The sequence below is a fragment of the Mus pahari genome, chromosome 1 (assembly GCF_900095145.1).
Source record: "Mus pahari chromosome 1, PAHARI_EIJ_v1.1, whole genome shotgun sequence".
Classification (NCBI taxonomy): domain Eukaryota; kingdom Metazoa; phylum Chordata; class Mammalia; order Rodentia; family Muridae; genus Mus; species Mus pahari.
This window is the reverse complement of record NC_034590.1, coordinates 69,810,077-69,826,629: the sequence shown is the minus strand read 5'-3', so window position 1 is coordinate 69,826,629 and position 16,553 is coordinate 69,810,077. Positions and strand designations below refer to the sequence as shown.

The 16,553-nt window shown below is 42.4% G+C and overlaps 1 protein-coding gene across 1 annotated transcript in view; it reads left to right on the top strand.

Annotated features, from left to right (window-relative positions):
- Window positions 1-16,553, top strand: part of Uvrag (UV radiation resistance associated) — a 267,126-nt gene that overhangs the window by 144,488 nt on the left and 106,085 nt on the right. Inside the window, exon 9 of the mRNA XM_021197047.1 lies at window positions 15,940-16,024. Within this exon, the coding sequence (XP_021052706.1) occupies window positions 15,940-16,024 (85 nt within the window). The remainder of the gene's footprint in view (window positions 1-15,939; window positions 16,025-16,553) is intronic.

Below are 16,553 nucleotides of genomic sequence, written 5' to 3'. Positions count from 1 at the left end.
TTGTATCTTGGTACTCACTCTGTAGACCAGGCTGGCTTCAAACTCAGAGATCTACCTGCCTCTGCCTCCTGAAGGCTGGAATTAAAGGTGAACACCACCATACCCAGCTTGATTGTTCTGGGTTTTTGTTTTGTTTTAAATTTTTAAAGTATTTTTGAAATATCTTGACATTGATAGTATGCATAATGCAAGTACATAATACATACATAATACATAATGCAAATACGTGCGCACGCGAGAAGAATTTCCATACTGAGGACTCATGACCCTATGGCACCATCTGGTGCTCCCCACCACTCACCTTAGTTCCCTCCACACTAACCATGTACCTTCAATCATGAGACCAGAGTTTGATTTTGCCTAATTATGCACTTTATAGAAGTCATGTGTGCATATTTTGCTAGTTTTTTCAACATGTGTCAGTCTTACCTTCCTGTAATTATAATTGATTCTTAAAGCCAAATAGAATTCCATTATGCAAATATGTATTTAGATGCTTTCAGTGTTAGTACTTTCCAGTTTGAAACTATTGAATTAGTCCTTCCACGCATGTTCCAGTAATGTATGCTCCTAATGGAGATTCCTGTGCGTTTCAGTTTGCTGGGAACCTAGCAGTAGAGCTGCAGGATCGTAGGGTGGAGGTCCTCCTTCAGGTGTAATAGATGGGCCTTCATCTGCCTGGCCTCCATCTTTGCTTGGCACCCTGGTGTGCAGTACGCTGTGTGTGTGGTGTGTGCAGTATGCCCTTGTAGTTCAGGGCTCCATTCTGACAAACACCATCCTACACACTTAAAATGAATCTTTTATTAGGTGTCAGTTGAGGTTTTTAAATTATTTATGATACTTTTATACTGCCAGTTGCTGGAGTTCCTGTTGTCTATGGATGTGGGGACTTTCTTTGACGTGTGCATTAGGAACATGTCCCCATCCTGTGGCTCGCTGCTGTTTTCATTCTTCTCAGTTACTTTTGAGGCTTGGGGCAGGTTTAGGAAACATTCGATGGTTTGAAGACCTTAAAGGTGTTCTTCTGTGTGTCTTCAGAAATCTCTGCTTTTCTTTCCACGCTTACATCACAGGTCCATCTGAAGTGAGGGCTGGGTCCCATGAGTTACAAGCAGCATCTGTGTTTAACAGAGGCTGAGTGCTGTAGCTCCACTTCCTCTGTGTCCCTTCCCGGGGCCTTGCTCAGGCCTGGGAAGGACCCTCCGCTCCTGGCCATCAGTCTACTTTCCAGCTTCTACTTTCCTTCTGTCATACTTTGTTTTGATGTCTGTTGAAATTCTTCAGTTTAATTATTTTTCTTCCAAATCATCTTGGTTATTTTTGTTGTTCTTGCATTTTTGTATGAATTTCTAGACAAAACAGAAAGCCTTGCTAGTAGTTTAATGGGACTTGATTGAGTGGATCTGTCAGGATAGTTATGGGAAATAGAGTCTTAAGGTTCTGTCTCCCACCCCAAGAAAACACCATCTGTCATTGTTTTTTAGATCTTTAAGAAATACTGTTGAGCTGGGTGTGGTGGTGCATGCCTTTAACCCCAGCACTCAGGAGGAAGAGGCAGGCAGATTTCTGAGTTCGAGGCCAGCCTAGTCTGCAAAGTGAGTTCCAGGACAGCCAGGGCTATACAGAGAAACCCTTTCTCAAAAAAAAAAAAGAAAGAAAGAAAGAAAGAAAAAAGAAATACAGTTGAAACTGTAATGCATGGGTCTTTGATTAGTTGAGTTTATTCCTATTTTCTGATGCCTTATGATACTATTATAGTTCTGTTTAAATTTTATTTATATAAATATACTATTGGCCTTTTTTAAAAAGTGGTGCTGACTTTTATATCATGCTCAAAAGAAAAATTTTGGCTGTAGAGATGGCTCAGTGGTTAAGAGCTCTGGCTGCCCTTGCAAAAGACCTGGGTTTGCTTCTCAGCATCTGCACAGTGATTTACAACCATCCATCCATAATTCAGTTCCAGGCGATCCAACACCTACTTCTGACCTCCATGGATACAGGGCACACATGTTATGCACAGACATGAATGCAGGCAAAATACACAACACATAAAATAATAGAATGATTTTTAACAATTCACTTTTTAAAAGGCTCATTAATACTTTAAGGCTTAGTAATACTGGTAGGAAAACATTAATAGATATGCTAATTTAATACACACCCACGAAGAAATGATAGTAGAAAGTCTTTGTTTTTCATAATGTTTTCAATAAGAGCTGAAAACTCTGTATGTACAGTGAATAATGCAGTTCATAATGCAAAACAGTTTTGACTGAGTAGAGGTATTTAAATTCGCAAGCTAACAATGCAAGGATGAAAATACTTCTGCGGCTTCCATAGCTCTGAATCACTGCCAAGAACTTCCTTTTAAAGTAAGTAGTATGGTGCCCTTGGGAGATGCCTCTGTTGGATTGCTGCGTGAATATGGTGACTTAAGTTTAGCTCCCCAGTGTCCACATAGGAAGCTGAAGGGTGGCAGTGTGTACCTTCAGTCCCAGTGTGGCGAGACAAATATGGGGTGTGCTAGCCAGCTAGTCTAGTCAGTCAGAGAGCGTCAGCTCTGGCTGAGAGCTTTCTGAAGAAATAAGGTGCAGAGTGATAGAGGACGATAATGGAGCAGCAGCCTTCCATGATCCGATGTGTAGGGAAGCACATACACATGCATACAGACACTGTACACACATAAGTAAGCCCATGTTGTGTGTATGACTCCACTCCACGGTCAAGGTAGGAATCTACAGCTCCTTGACTATGTTCCCTTTTATATTTTTGTCTTCTATGATAAAAGGAAGCACCGAGGTGTCTGTCACCAGACTAAAAGTTCAGTGATTTGTTCAGTGAAATGTTCAGTGATTTCTATACCATTAAGGAGTTGAAAGGAGAGGTGGAGTGGGTATAAGGTGGAGTGGGTATAATCATGATACATTATGCACATGTATGATTGTCAATGAATACTAGTTAATTTTTAGAAAAGATGTGTGAGTAATAGTATATAGTCATGAGCTTGTCTTTATGGAGTATTTTTATGTTAGGCAATAACACTTCCTGCCCTTTCTTTCATTTGATCATGACTAAGAGTCCTATGAGTTGTAAATACTTTATCTTTTTAGTGATGAAGATATGGTATATTATTATTCTCTTTACAAAGTATGAAGATTTGTTCAAGGCACATAGAAAGTTATGGCCAAGCTTATATTCAGTTACCAGTGCCTTAGTGTGCTGAAAATGTGGGGCTTACAGGGCTCTAGTGTTTTGTTTGAGCTGTCACACTCGTGGAACTCCATTTAATCATAGACAGAATGGCAGTCCTCACACTAGGTAAGTCTTCGGCATGGCAAGTCAGACCTGCTGATTTGTTACACTGAGTTTTATCCCCTCTCTGACACTTACAGTAGCATCAGGGATCAAATGCATGGCCTCCTGCATGAGCCCCATCGCTGAGCTATACTCCCCAGGCCCTGAATTGAAAATTCATTTCTATTCCTTGAACTGGTAGAGGCGTCAGAAAGTTAGGATCTCATGTTGATTCTGTGGTAGATACAGTGAAGCACTAGGCAGTGGGAGCAGAGTGTAGCTGGGTATAGGTAACCAGGTTTATTTATTGATAGGTTTGATATATTTCAGGACACCCTTGTTCACCACAATCATACTTGGTAGACAGACCCAAACTTACCCACAAGTCTGAGCCTGAGAGCCTGGAGAGGGGACAAGGTCAGAAATGTTTGTTTGATATTTTACCTTGAATTTGCTGCTGATTCTTCTGATAACCCTGGGAATTACTTCTGCCCTTTCTTATTCACCTTTCAGTAGCATTGCCTCTTAGAGGAGAGCCAGAGGGACTCATTTCTGTGAACAATTTGAAGAAGCTAGGTACCTATTATATCTGTCCATTTTTGAGGATAAAAATGCATTGCAAGATGATTTATTGCAAAGAGACAAGAGAGTTTCTGTTCTTGCTGCTGGCTCAAGTGACACTAACTCCTCAGGCCTGATCACCCTCACCAGTAGTTTCCCCTCCCAGTGCCTCAAAGGCAGGTTCTCAGCTCATCTGCTGCGGCTTTCAGCTGGCCATGAGAGGATCTTTCCAGAATTGATGTTTATTAATATGTGTACACACACATACACACACATATACACATATTTATTCTGGGAAGATATTAGTAGTTTAACGTCTCATGTTTAATAAAAAACAAAAACAAAGACATGTTTCCCCGTAAGGGTCTCAAGCCAAGGAACTTTGACAGTGCCTGCTTGTCTTGTTTGCAGGACATCTTGTCCTAGCTCAGCCTGCACATCCTTTTGAGATGGAGCATACTATCAAAATCAGACTGCTGGTGGTTCAGAAAGCCATATGAAACCTGTTCTTAAGGAAACTTGCTCAGTAAATTCTGGATCCTTTATGAGTAGATGCTGATAGGTATTAATTTTATAAAAGTAGACTTGTCCAATATTTGTAGAAGGTGACTGCTTTTATCCAGTGTGCTTGGGATTGAACATGGGGCCTTACGAGTTCCTCACAGGTGTGCTACCACTGAGATTTATCTCCAGCCCAGAAGCTAACCCCACTCCTCTCTGCAAGTCAAGCTCTCACTGTGTCTCCATGGCTTGGAATTCACTTTGTAGACCAGGCTGGCCAGGGAACTAGACTCTGGAGGGTTAGGATTAAAGTTGTACACCACCACACTCAGTTTCCCAGCGTGTTAAAAATTAAAAGCTAATTTTTAAATACAGTGGATTTAACAGTAAAAACAACATATATCTATTATATTCCAGCTGGAAAATACTGACATGATACTTGATTTTCAAGGCATCATTGGCTACTAAGTAGGACAGCTGTGAGTTCATACATGCATCAGGCCTCTTGTGTTTGGAAGACAGTTTCCTCAGAGTCATCTTAGTCTTTCTACCTCCTCCTCTTCTGTGTAGATCCCCGAGTCTTGGATTTAATGAAGACATCCCATATATGACTGGGTGTTCCAAAGTCTCTCATTCTCCAGATATTGTCTAGTTGTAGGTCCTTGTGTTAATTCTCATCTATTACAAGAATTGGCTTCTGGGATCTGGGCCAAGTGAGGCCCTGATCTATGGGTACAGCAGCACATTGTCATTAGTAGTCATCTATTACTATGTAGCGTTACCAGAATAATAGCAATAAGTTTTCTCATAGGTGCACGGCATATCTAGTCTCAGGTTCTTGGCCACATTACCAATGTGAGGTACAGGTTCCGGCTCACTGGAGTGGGCCTAAGTCCAATCACAAAGAGCTTGGTTGCTCCCAGAACATTTGTGCCACAGTTGCACCAGTTTATCCTGCTGGTAGACCACTGTTGTAGGTCACAGGGTTTATGGCTGGGTGTTATTTATAATTTTTTGCCTTTCTTCTCTATCAACAAGAACTCCTAGTACTGGAAGTCTCCCCCATTATATGATAGCTCCATTTAAATTACTTACACACACACACACACACACACACACACACACACACAAACTTCAACAACAGTGGGCCTCCTATGTTTTTTCAGAAGGCTCAGGCTCTGAGGCACTTTTAAGTTCTTCATGGTAGACCCTAATTCATATACAAGTTTTTCTGAATTTAAGGCTTATCTAGTTTCTACTAAATAAGCTGTCCTTGCTGCTGTCTGTAGTGTGCATCTGACATGCAAACAGTATAAACTGATAGAGTACCCTGGGTTGTGGACCAGTAGCCAGGGAACTTTTTTCTTTTTTCCTTTTCATTGCATGACAACAGTAATGAATATTCTCCAAAGAGTACTTATGTTTGGTAACATTTTAATTCATAGGAGACCTGGAGGGGAGGTCTTCCATTTTCTTAGTTTGTCCTTAGAAAGGTATTATTCATTTAGCGTCGTTTTTTTTCAGAATACCCTCAGGCTGTAAGATTGTTCTTTCCAGAGTATAGAATTAGCACAAAGGATGGAGATCTGGTTTTGTTGTTTTGTTTTTTGAATCCTTGTTAGAATTTAGTCCTGTGGTATTCTTCCCTGGAGAAAAGACACCCCACTCACTTGCCCAAACAAAACCTCTCCAGCCCCTGTGCATTCAAATTTCTGCAACCCGCTGTTCTCCTGTAACACTTGGCTTTCTTAGTTCATTGTAATAAGCAAAAGTAAAACCAAACATCTTTTATATGCAACTCTCATTAATTATAATAATTTCTTATTTTTTTGAGAAATTAGATAACTAGTGTTGCCTGTGTCTGTAGTTTCTTCTCTTTATCATCTGGGCAGTGGAAAGTTTGTTTTGTTGCTCTGGCCTGCACTTGAGATAAAAGACAAGGCGCAGTGCGGTGGAACTAGTGTGTCTGCTCGTGATGGTGCAGTGGGTTCCTCTTCACTGAGGTCATGAGGCTTCTTATTAAAAGTTACTTCTTACAGTTTTACCCGATGCATTTATCTGAAATAATGCAGAACTGAAAACTTAACCCCAGGTGTTTTGACTTTTTTTCTTTTTTCTTGCGGTGTTGGGGATTGTTGTGCGTGCTAGGGCAAGTGCTATACCACAGAGTTAGAGCCCTCCTTAGGCTGTGTTTTTAACATTTTATTGCCATGTTACAGAACCTGCTAGACAGGTTTCCTTTACATTTATTAATTCATGCGATCAAAGTGGAATTTTGCCCCCCAGGGATTAATGTAACATTTTCCTTTTTAAATTTTTCCTAATAATATTATTGTGTTTGCATACGTTCATGTGTGACATAGTGCACATGTGGAGATCAGGCGACAACTTTCAGGAGTCAGTTCTCTTGTTATGCAGTTCTCTTTGGTCTCCACTACACTTTGTCTTCCAGGCCGCCCTGCCCAGTAAGCTGCTATGCAGCTCCTGTGTCTCTCGGCTTCCTACTTGGTGTGGGAGTGAAGGGATTGCAGGTGCCTGCTTCCACATTCAGATTTACTTTGTGATTTTCTTTAAAGTCAGTCTTGAGACTTGTGCAGCTTTTCCTAGTGGAGCCATCCTGTTACCTCCTAATGCCTGAATTAGCATCTCTGGGATGTTGGTATTCTATGCTGTTGGCAGCTTGCATGAGCAGTAGAAGACAGGCAGACGGCTTTTGCGTGGAGAGTCGGCACGGTATAGGTCCTGCAAAAAGTTAAGCTCTTACTCTCAAGATTAATAGGTATTCTTAAGATGATTTATTCTGGTAATGTCTTGAATGGATTGTAAGAAGGTAAAAGATCATTCCAGTTTCCTTTTCAAGTGGAAGCCACAGACACAAGAATTATATTTTGGTTTACCAGTTTTTCTACTTGCTTCTCCCAAAATCCAAGAATTGCTACTTAGCAAAAACACATATACAACGGGATAGTTTAGTCTTGAAGAAAAAAAAAAAAAAAGCTGATCATGAGGATCATGAGGTATATACAAGACACAAGACAAGGATACAAGACACAAGACTGATGTACGGCATGAGGGAGTGCTATGTGAGAATGCTTGTTCCATTACTAAGTCATCGTGGGAACACTTAGAAAGACACAAGTGTAACACAGAAGGTGTGCCTCTGAAAAGTCCTTTTCCAGGTGCCAGGTAAAGGAGATGCCACTTAAGCCGAACCTGCAAGACTATGTCAGAGTTAGCAGGAGATGGTGACAACTGCCATTGAGAGGAGTCGGTTCTAGAGAGGTGCGAGCGTACACTAGGGAGCTACTAGCAGCGATGGAGGGTGAGTCATTCTTTCAGCTACAGGCTTTTTTCTTTTTCTGCATCACTGTGCACGGGAGAGGCTAGAGATACCAAGGGGCTTTTACTCAAAAAATTTGGGGATGTGTTAAAATAGCACACAAATTTCTTAAAGAGTACATAGGCTCATATTGATAATTACAATACAGAATGCAGGTTAGATGTGTAGTTTTAGGACATATTCTTTGCCAGCCTTGTTGAGGGTAGAGAGTTGCCAGGGAGGGAGTTACATCAGTAATTAAGCACTACACGATTAAAATCTAAGCACACTGAGGTGCTAAAGGAACAGAGAATACATAGATTCAAGGCATATTTGAGTGGTAGATTCCACTGTGATAAGTTACTGGGTTAAAGCAAGGATGAGCAGAGGAAGAACCTGGGACCTTTTAACATTGGCTGGGACATGGCTTGCATTGTCCAGTCCTTAAGCAGCAAGCACTAGAGAAACAGGGTGATGTAGAACGGGCAAATAAAAACATTATCTAACTTTGGGTGGTTATTCAGTGAGCAAGATAATAAATAAGAAACTCAACAAATGTCTGGAGAGATGAATCACCAGTTAAGAATACTCACTGTTCTTATAGAGGACCAGAGTTCAGTTCCTAGCACCCATGTGTCAGGTGGCTCACAACTGCCTGTAATTCCAGCTTCAGGGCATCTGGTGCCCTCTTCTGGTCTCCACAGGCACCACCCAGAGACACATAAGTAACATTAAAATTTATTTTTAAGAATAAGTCAGGTAATAGTTGTCATTAACTACTAGTTTCTAGCACAAGCTGTGATAACAGAAGCTGACTCTGGGAGGCCACTGTTTACAAAGATGGCTCAGGAGAGTTTGCCTTAAGGAGCTCGGTCTTGAAACGAAAAAGATAGGCAAAACTGAATGTATGGACTTAAAAGGGGGGAGACTTGGCTTATAGAATCAAAAAAGAAACCCCGGAGCTGGAGCACGTATTGTGTGCACTGGGTATCCGAGCACTCCACAACCATGGCAACTCTAATAAGGAAAACATTTAATTAGAGCTAGCTTATACTTTCAGAGGTTTAGTTCAGTATTGTCATGGCAGGAAGCATGGCAGCATGCAGGCAGACATTGTGCTGGAAAAGGAGCTGAGAGTTCTGCATCTTGATCCTCAGGCAATAGAAGGGACTGTGAGCCACACTGGACATAGCTTGAGCACAGGAGACCTTGAAGCCCACCCCACAGTGACACACTTCCTACAAGAAGGCCACACCTCCTAATAGTACTACTTCCTATGGCCAAGCATTCAGACGCATGAATCCCTGGGGCCAATCCTTTGCGAACCACCACAGTTGGGTTGAATGGAAAGGAGTTCAGAATAGACTTGGAAGTAACTCCTTATTCAGTGAATAAGACAAAGCTGAGAAAATTGTAGCATGGGCAGTTTGATTACATATATCATGGCCAGAATTCTATAATATCGTATTATCCCATATCCTGTGAGATGGGGTCACTGTTCAAATTATTGAAGGTAGGAAAGGCTTGGGGACTACAGGGACTGGTTTTCTCCAAGAGCGTGAAAGCAAATTAGAGACTCGGAACTTGTAGGCAGGCACCTCCTTTTGCTTTATGATTATTTTTAAGTAATGTTTCAAGCCTGTGTAGTTTTGTTCATCCTCTCAGACCTCCGTGGGGGTGTGTACAGAGAGTGCAGCTGTTGGCGAAAAGTGATGCCATCCTTATTTTGTATGCATACAAAAAGAAGCTCAGAGAAGATAAGACTTTGCTGGTGGGTGGTGGCACTTATAACTCCAGTCCTCTAGAAACTGGGACTGGTTAGCCTGTCTAGACTACTGTTATTTAACTTTTCAAACCTATTTTTACTGATAGTTCTTAAAAAGTTTTAGACTCCCTTCTAGCTCACCACCCACCAGCGGTAGTGGAAAAGAAAGGATATGGGGGAAGTGAACCTGTTTAGAAATGGTTCTTTGGAGCAACTCCCATCTGTGTTGTCAGGAAATTAGCACTTCAGTTCACAGGTCAGCAGTGGCAGTTCCATCCACGTCAGGGATACACCAGCAGTCCAGTGTGGAAGTCAGGATAGTAAACACAATTAGCAGCAGTGACATGACCTAGCAAAGATAGCCAGGCCTCAGCTAAACTGGTAGCAGGAGGAATTAGGGCCAACAAGGACGCCAGAAGTTCTCAGCCGTGCCTCTCTCCATGAAGTGAAGATCAGCAAAGATGTGAGACCAAGGAGCACTGCACAGCGAGCTCTACAAACAAGCCTGTCTCACAGGCCGTTGAGGCCTATTTATACTCCCTCTAAACATCACGTGTCCTCCATGGGGCTTACCTCAGCATGTGAGTCTGTCTCAGCTGACACCACCTGTCAGTCGGCCAGAGTACTTGGAAGCGGCAGGAAGCCTCGGCACACCACCAGAAGTTTTTTTGATACATTTCTTTCTATGGAGCCTTGACAAATGGAGCTCAACTAAGCAATGTAAGGTGGATCAATACATGCACATCATTAGCAAAGAATCCTCCACCATGTGTCCTTTCACATGTTTGCTTTAGCAAAACATCCTTTCACCTGTGTCTGCTTCAGTGGAGCATTCCTTCACAAGTCTGCCTTAGCCTTTCACCTGCATCTACTTCAGGAAAACACTCCTTCGCGTGTTTGCCCCAGCAAAACACCGACACAACTGACTTTCCAAAGAACCCTTAAGTTTCCACTTCAGGCTACATATCAAGACCTTGTCTCAATGAAAAGATGAAATACAAACTTGTCTAGACTCTTGGGAGTAGCTTAGGTAATATTTTAGCCTAGATACATATGGTGCACAGTCTAAATTCAGTAGAAGCCCCAGAGTCAACGCTTTTCATTCTTAGGAACTAAATGGGCGCTGCCCTCAGCTGTCAGACCAGTTGTGTAGAAGCAGAAAGCCAATTGCTTCCCATCCCGGTAGTAAGAAAACTTACCAGTTCCTTAAAGGGAGAAAATAATTCTCTTAGCACTAAATTCTGGGGGTGGAATTTAGTGTGCAGTTTCTTATGTGCAAGATAGTGAACTTTGTAATGAAATACAGTCAATTACAGTTTCACAAAATCCATGGCAAAAAAAAAATCATATATACAAAAAACTATCTACTAACCCATGAAGAGGATGCCATCCTGATTCCTAGAGCAGAAAAGGCAGTTTGCTAAGGAGAGTGTCTCACAGTTCAAGAATACTGGGTTTTGGTCATCTGCCATCGTGTAAAACTCAGAATGATAGTTTATTGGTTTTTAACTGTATACTTTGACAGGATCTGGCCAATGGCTAGTCTAAGACCACATTCTCTGGGGAGAGAAAGCCCAAAGAAGCTGTGTTTTGATTTTTTTGATGGATATTCTTCGGCTGTTAGATTTACAGGCACCAACAGTGACGTTTAGTTGTTAAATCTACACCGCCTGCCTATGTTCCCAGTGCATAGAGGCACATCTCAGCAGGGTAGAATATGGACATGTGCCTAGACAGGACAGCTCTGGGGCGAGCTGGGAGATGCAAATCCAGCATATGTTTCTTCTTCTCTCCCAAAGACCATTGATAGTAGCTGTCTTAGTCAGGGTTTCTATTCCTGCACAGACATCATGACCAAGAAGCAGTTGGGGAGGATTTATTCAGCTTACATTTCCATACTGCTGTTGATGACCAAAGGATGCAGGACTGGAACTCAAGCAGGTCAGGAAGCAGGAACTGATGCATGAAGCCATGGAGGGATGTTCTTTACTGTCTTGCTTCCCCTGGCTTACTCAGCCTGCTCTCTTATAGAACCCAAGACTACCAGCCCAGGGATGGTTCCACCCACAAGGGGCCTTTCCCCCTTGATCACTAATTGAGAAAATACTTTACAGCTGGATCTCATGTAGGCATTTCCTCAACTAAAGCTCCTTTCTCTGTGATAACTCCAGCTGTGTCAAGTTGACACAAAACTAGCTAGTACAGTAGCGATATAGACATAAGGGATAAATCCATAGTGGGGGGAACAACACAACTCTAAATGATACAGCATAGGTAAGACTACGTGGAGATATACAGTAGAGAAAAGGTGCATCCCAGGAAGAGATGGGTAGGCTGCTTTCAGGGTTCCTGGGAGACAGAGCCCTCTGGGATTTTTAACTTAGACTTTCCAGGTATAACCATCAGGAGCTAAGAAAAAGCTGTTGCCTGTAGGTGGAATATGTTCCAGCTGGGCTGACTTGCCTGGCCACAGTGGGAGAGGATGTACAGAGACTCGATGTGCCAGGTTGGAGGCAGCGGTGGGAGAAGGTGATACCCAGGGAGAACCTCAACCCTCTCAGAGGAGGGGTGACCGGGAGGTGGGGTCAGTGAGAGGGATGAAAAGTAAATAAATAAAAATGAAAGAAAGAGAGAAAAAGAGAGATAAAAGCAGTAGTAGGGAGGTGGCCTATGGCCATTCTGTTCCTTCTGTTTGTTTGAAGTAACTTTTGATAACGTTTGTTCTCACTGATTTCTATGCGCAATGGATTCCTGACCTTGTTTGGTTCCATGTATGTATTTGTATACTTATGTGGACTTGTATAACTAACTCAGAGAAAGGGTGAAAGATGGCTGTACATAGGATGGAAAAGCCCTGTCCTAAGACAATACCAACGTAACATGCTCTCCTCAACAGTTGCGGTGGTTTTAAATAAAGTTACTGTCTCTCCACATCCCCACCCCCACCCCCACCCCATCTGATACACTGTAGGAAAGCTGCACTGTCAGCAGTTCCTGCTGCTTATGCTAAGCTGGTGCTAAGGAATGAGGCATTTTGCATACATAAATCTCTGTTGTTTCACATGAAACCTATATTGGTTGTTTATACTAATCAATTATTCTTGGGGTTGAAGTGATTTGAGAGGAAATATTTGAGGAAAAATGTTATTTTAGTATGTGAGGAAAAACATGCTTGGACAAGACCACCTAGAACAAATGGAGTAGCTTCCCCACACTCTCACACATGCGCACAAGCTTTTTAAAAGTTGGAATGTTCACAGTTGACTGTCTGCACTGACCTAGAACCCAAGAGAGAAATCTGATGTTTACCCAAAGTAAAGGAGGCACACTTTCCTCACGAGTCAGAGAACTAAGATCTCAGCCAGGTGTGTTCAGAGAGCGGGTGGAAAGCTGTGCTGTCCACCAGTGATGCCACATAGAGAGGCTGAAAGAACGTGGCTAAAGCTTTTACCCATCATCCATGGCCAGCCGTGGGCTTGCCTGACGTCATAGGAATTTTCAGGCAGGTTGCGCCGGCTTAAAACTTCTGAATGAGCTTCTTTTGGTTAGTCACAGGAAGTCTGAGGACATAGCAGAAGCTGAAGGTGTGGGTGTCAAAGAGGCCTTGGCTGTTCTTGCAATAACAGCATGATCCTTCTGTAATAATAGCAGCTCTATAAGCCTTCACAAGTCTAAGGGGTAGGAAAAACCTGGTGTTCCCGAAGGACAAATGAGAGAATGCACAATAAAAGCTAAAAAGTGAAGTTCACATCTCTGAGTAACTGATGAACACAGAGAGACAGCTGGTGAAAATGAAAGTCCTTCCACGCTGCTGTAGAACTATCTTCTGGCGTGATGCGGTCATTGCCATGTGGAATCAGAACACCTGTGATCTCCCACCGGACATACAGTCCCTCTTGGGAGGGCATAAGAGTTCAGGAGGCAGCACCGGTGTCCCAAGAGGCCCCACCTCTTCCAAAGGATAAATTCCTTTCATGATTGTTGGAGGAGGGAGCCGGTTTCCTTGGTGGTGCAGCTGCATAAAAGTTGCCCATGTTTCTGTAAGCTCAGAGGGTTCACCAAACTAGACTTCTGTCGAATCCTTTATTCGGTCTGCCTTTGTTGTCCTGTGTAAGTAGATGTTTGTTCAGGTCTCTCCAGGGAAGACTTAACATAATGATAACGTGACAGTGGACGTGGATAAAGTCATGGTGAACACAGTGACTTTTTGGTTTTTTTTCAAATATACATGGGACAGTGATATAAACCAAGAAACTTTAAACTGTTACCTGTCACTAAGAAAAGCAAAAATATAAAATTATTAAAAATCACATACAAAAAAATCACACACAATATGTTCTCAGCATTAAATTAAGTTAGAAATTACTGACAGCCGGGCGTGGCGCATGCCTTTAATCCCAGCACTCGGGAGGCAGAGGCAGGGTTTCTGAGGTCTGGTCTACAAAGTGAGTTCCAGGACAGCCAGGGCTATACAGAGAAACCCTGTCTCGAAAAACCAAAGAAAAAAGAAAAAAGAAAAGAAAAGAAAAGAAAGAAATTACTGACAAAAAAAATCTGGAAAATCCCCAAAAATATAAAAATTATACAACATGTATATTAGAAGCTATGGGTCAGAAAAAAGAAGTACCAAGGCAAGTTAGGGAGTATTTTGAAATGAGTGAAGATATAATATGAACGTTTAAAGGAATACATAAAATAGCATAAAAGCATAGAAGGAAATTTGATATGTATATTTTTTTAAAAAAAAGTCTCCAGTCAGTAATCTAAACTTCTTTCTTAAGCTAGAAAAAGGAAGACAACTCACACCCATTTTGTACAAGAATCAAGGAAATGGTAAAGGGAAAAGAGTTCAAAAATAGAAAACGAGCGCAGCATATCAGTTAAACCAGAGACACACTGTGGAAAGATCATTAAATGTGTAGACTGGGGCTGGGCCTGGCAGTGCATGCCTTCATCCCAGCACTCAGGAGACAGAGGCAGGAAGGACTCTGAGTTCAGGGCCACAGTGAAACCCTGTCTCAAGTTATTTAATTGGTTAATTATCTTGTTAGCTAGTAGCCAGAAGAACCAAGTACAAAGCACAGGTTGCCAGGCCAGGAATGGTGGAGAGCATCACCACTGGTCTTATAAGCAGTAAAGCTGACACGTTCCGAGGATACCAGAGCAAGGATGAAGAGAGTCTAGAGAGCCTACATCTAGGGCCGCTTGATCATGGATGGTGAGTGCCAATCCAAGTGACATAAAATCATTAAGACAAAGAATTGGGGAGGACTATTTGGCTGCAGAAGATGTGTGGTGCTTCTTGAGTTTGGGATCTTACTCTTCCACATATTGGTCTTTATAGTTGAGAGAGAAGAAAAAGGTGCCCAGAGAAACTTTAGGTATAAACCGCGTAGAGCTAGGGGGGTGGATCTGTAGCACAGCTTTTGTCTAACGTGAATGAAGTCCTTGCTTAAATTAAAAGACAAAAACTCTGTAGGTGGTGGATTTTGTGCTAAGGTCCAAACTGGATTCTGGCCAATGGCCAACTAAGCCTGTGTTCTGTTCTTCCCTAGGTGGGTGGGGGAGCAGAGGAGCTCAGGGCACACTTCTTATTACATCACAGTTCATGAAACAAAATCCTTTGAAAAATACGAAACTGTGTATGTCCAGGTCTTACACTGTTTCTGTGCCTGAGGATCTCTGCAGATCCAATCAGGCCTGGACTGTCAAGAACACAAGCTCTCGTTTTCTCAGAGTAGGAGGATGGGAAAAGATTTTATTATCACAAAACTGAGGGTCGTGCATTTCATATAGTCACAAGACTCAGGCATATGAACACAAATATTAATCATTAGCATACTAAAGCAAACACTAAGAGGAAATTAAATGTTCTGTAATAGGATTCAAGTGTGAGCCTGTGAGATAAAATGTGTGATAGCACCACAAGCCACATCTATAAAGCTGAGTTTTACACAGCCATAACTTGAGACTGTCACCATGTAAAAACGCTTGTGACATAATACGGAAAAATCTGAATGCACATTGCCCTGTGATTCTCACTAAAATATATACAAGCAAGACGAAAGTCCATAAACCCGGTTATATGAACTGTAGCATAGCCATCCACACGTAGGTAATTTTCCTGTCCTATATTTTACATTCTCAGTAATGTTAAATAGAGTTGTGGCTGAAAATAAGTTAACCAGTCTTTGAAGAGTGAAGTCTGAATTTTGAAGTCTCATAAAGGTTTCTTGGTCAGTGTCCAGAAACCTGTGTGCAAAGTGTGAGAGTCCGGCTGTTTGCCTCGTGCTGGATGCTGGACCAATGTAAGCTGCGCCAATGGCAGTTGGTTCCCGTTAGTTCATGTGGAAACCCTCTGTACTGACGCGCCTTGCCTGCTGACTCTGACTAGCCCCATCTCAGGCAGGAGACTAAGCTCTGCGTGTGCACATGTGGTTGAGCATCATGTCTGCAGTATCTCATCAGGCCTTGTCTCCTTCATCTTCCCTTGTAGGAAGTGCATTTTCCACTGAGCATGGCAAGCTGCAGCTGCAGAAGGAATCCCTGAGTGAGCTGAGGAAGGAGTGTACTGCCAAAAGGTAAAAACCGCTGAGAAGGGCTTCTCTGAGCATTAGCCTATGGGAGCATTGGGAACGGGAATGCAGCATTTTAAAGGCTGCTACTAATTTAGACCCCAAGTATCTCAGCACCCAGTTCACCCTCTCAGCAGGTATGTATGAACACCCACTGTGCATTTGCGTCATGCAGGAGCCTAGAAGCTGAACACTTTCTCATTGCCCAGGCCACAACACCGGGCCGATATTAGCATCCTCTTCTCCCGCCTTTTCCATGCGCCCGTCCAGCTAGTCGGCTTGCTGCCTTCTGCTTCTTGGTATCACACTTGGCGACCTCCACAGTACCTAGGGCATTGCTCTGAGCACTGGCTCTCCAGCATTCCAGCAGAACTCCAATGCTGCTATCAGGGAGTTCCTCTTTTTTTTTTTTTTTTTTTTTTTATGATTTATTTATTTTTTGTATGTGGGTATACTATTGCTGTCTTCAGACACACCAGAAGATGACATCAGATACTCATTACAGATGGTTGTGAGCCACCATGTGGTTGCTGGG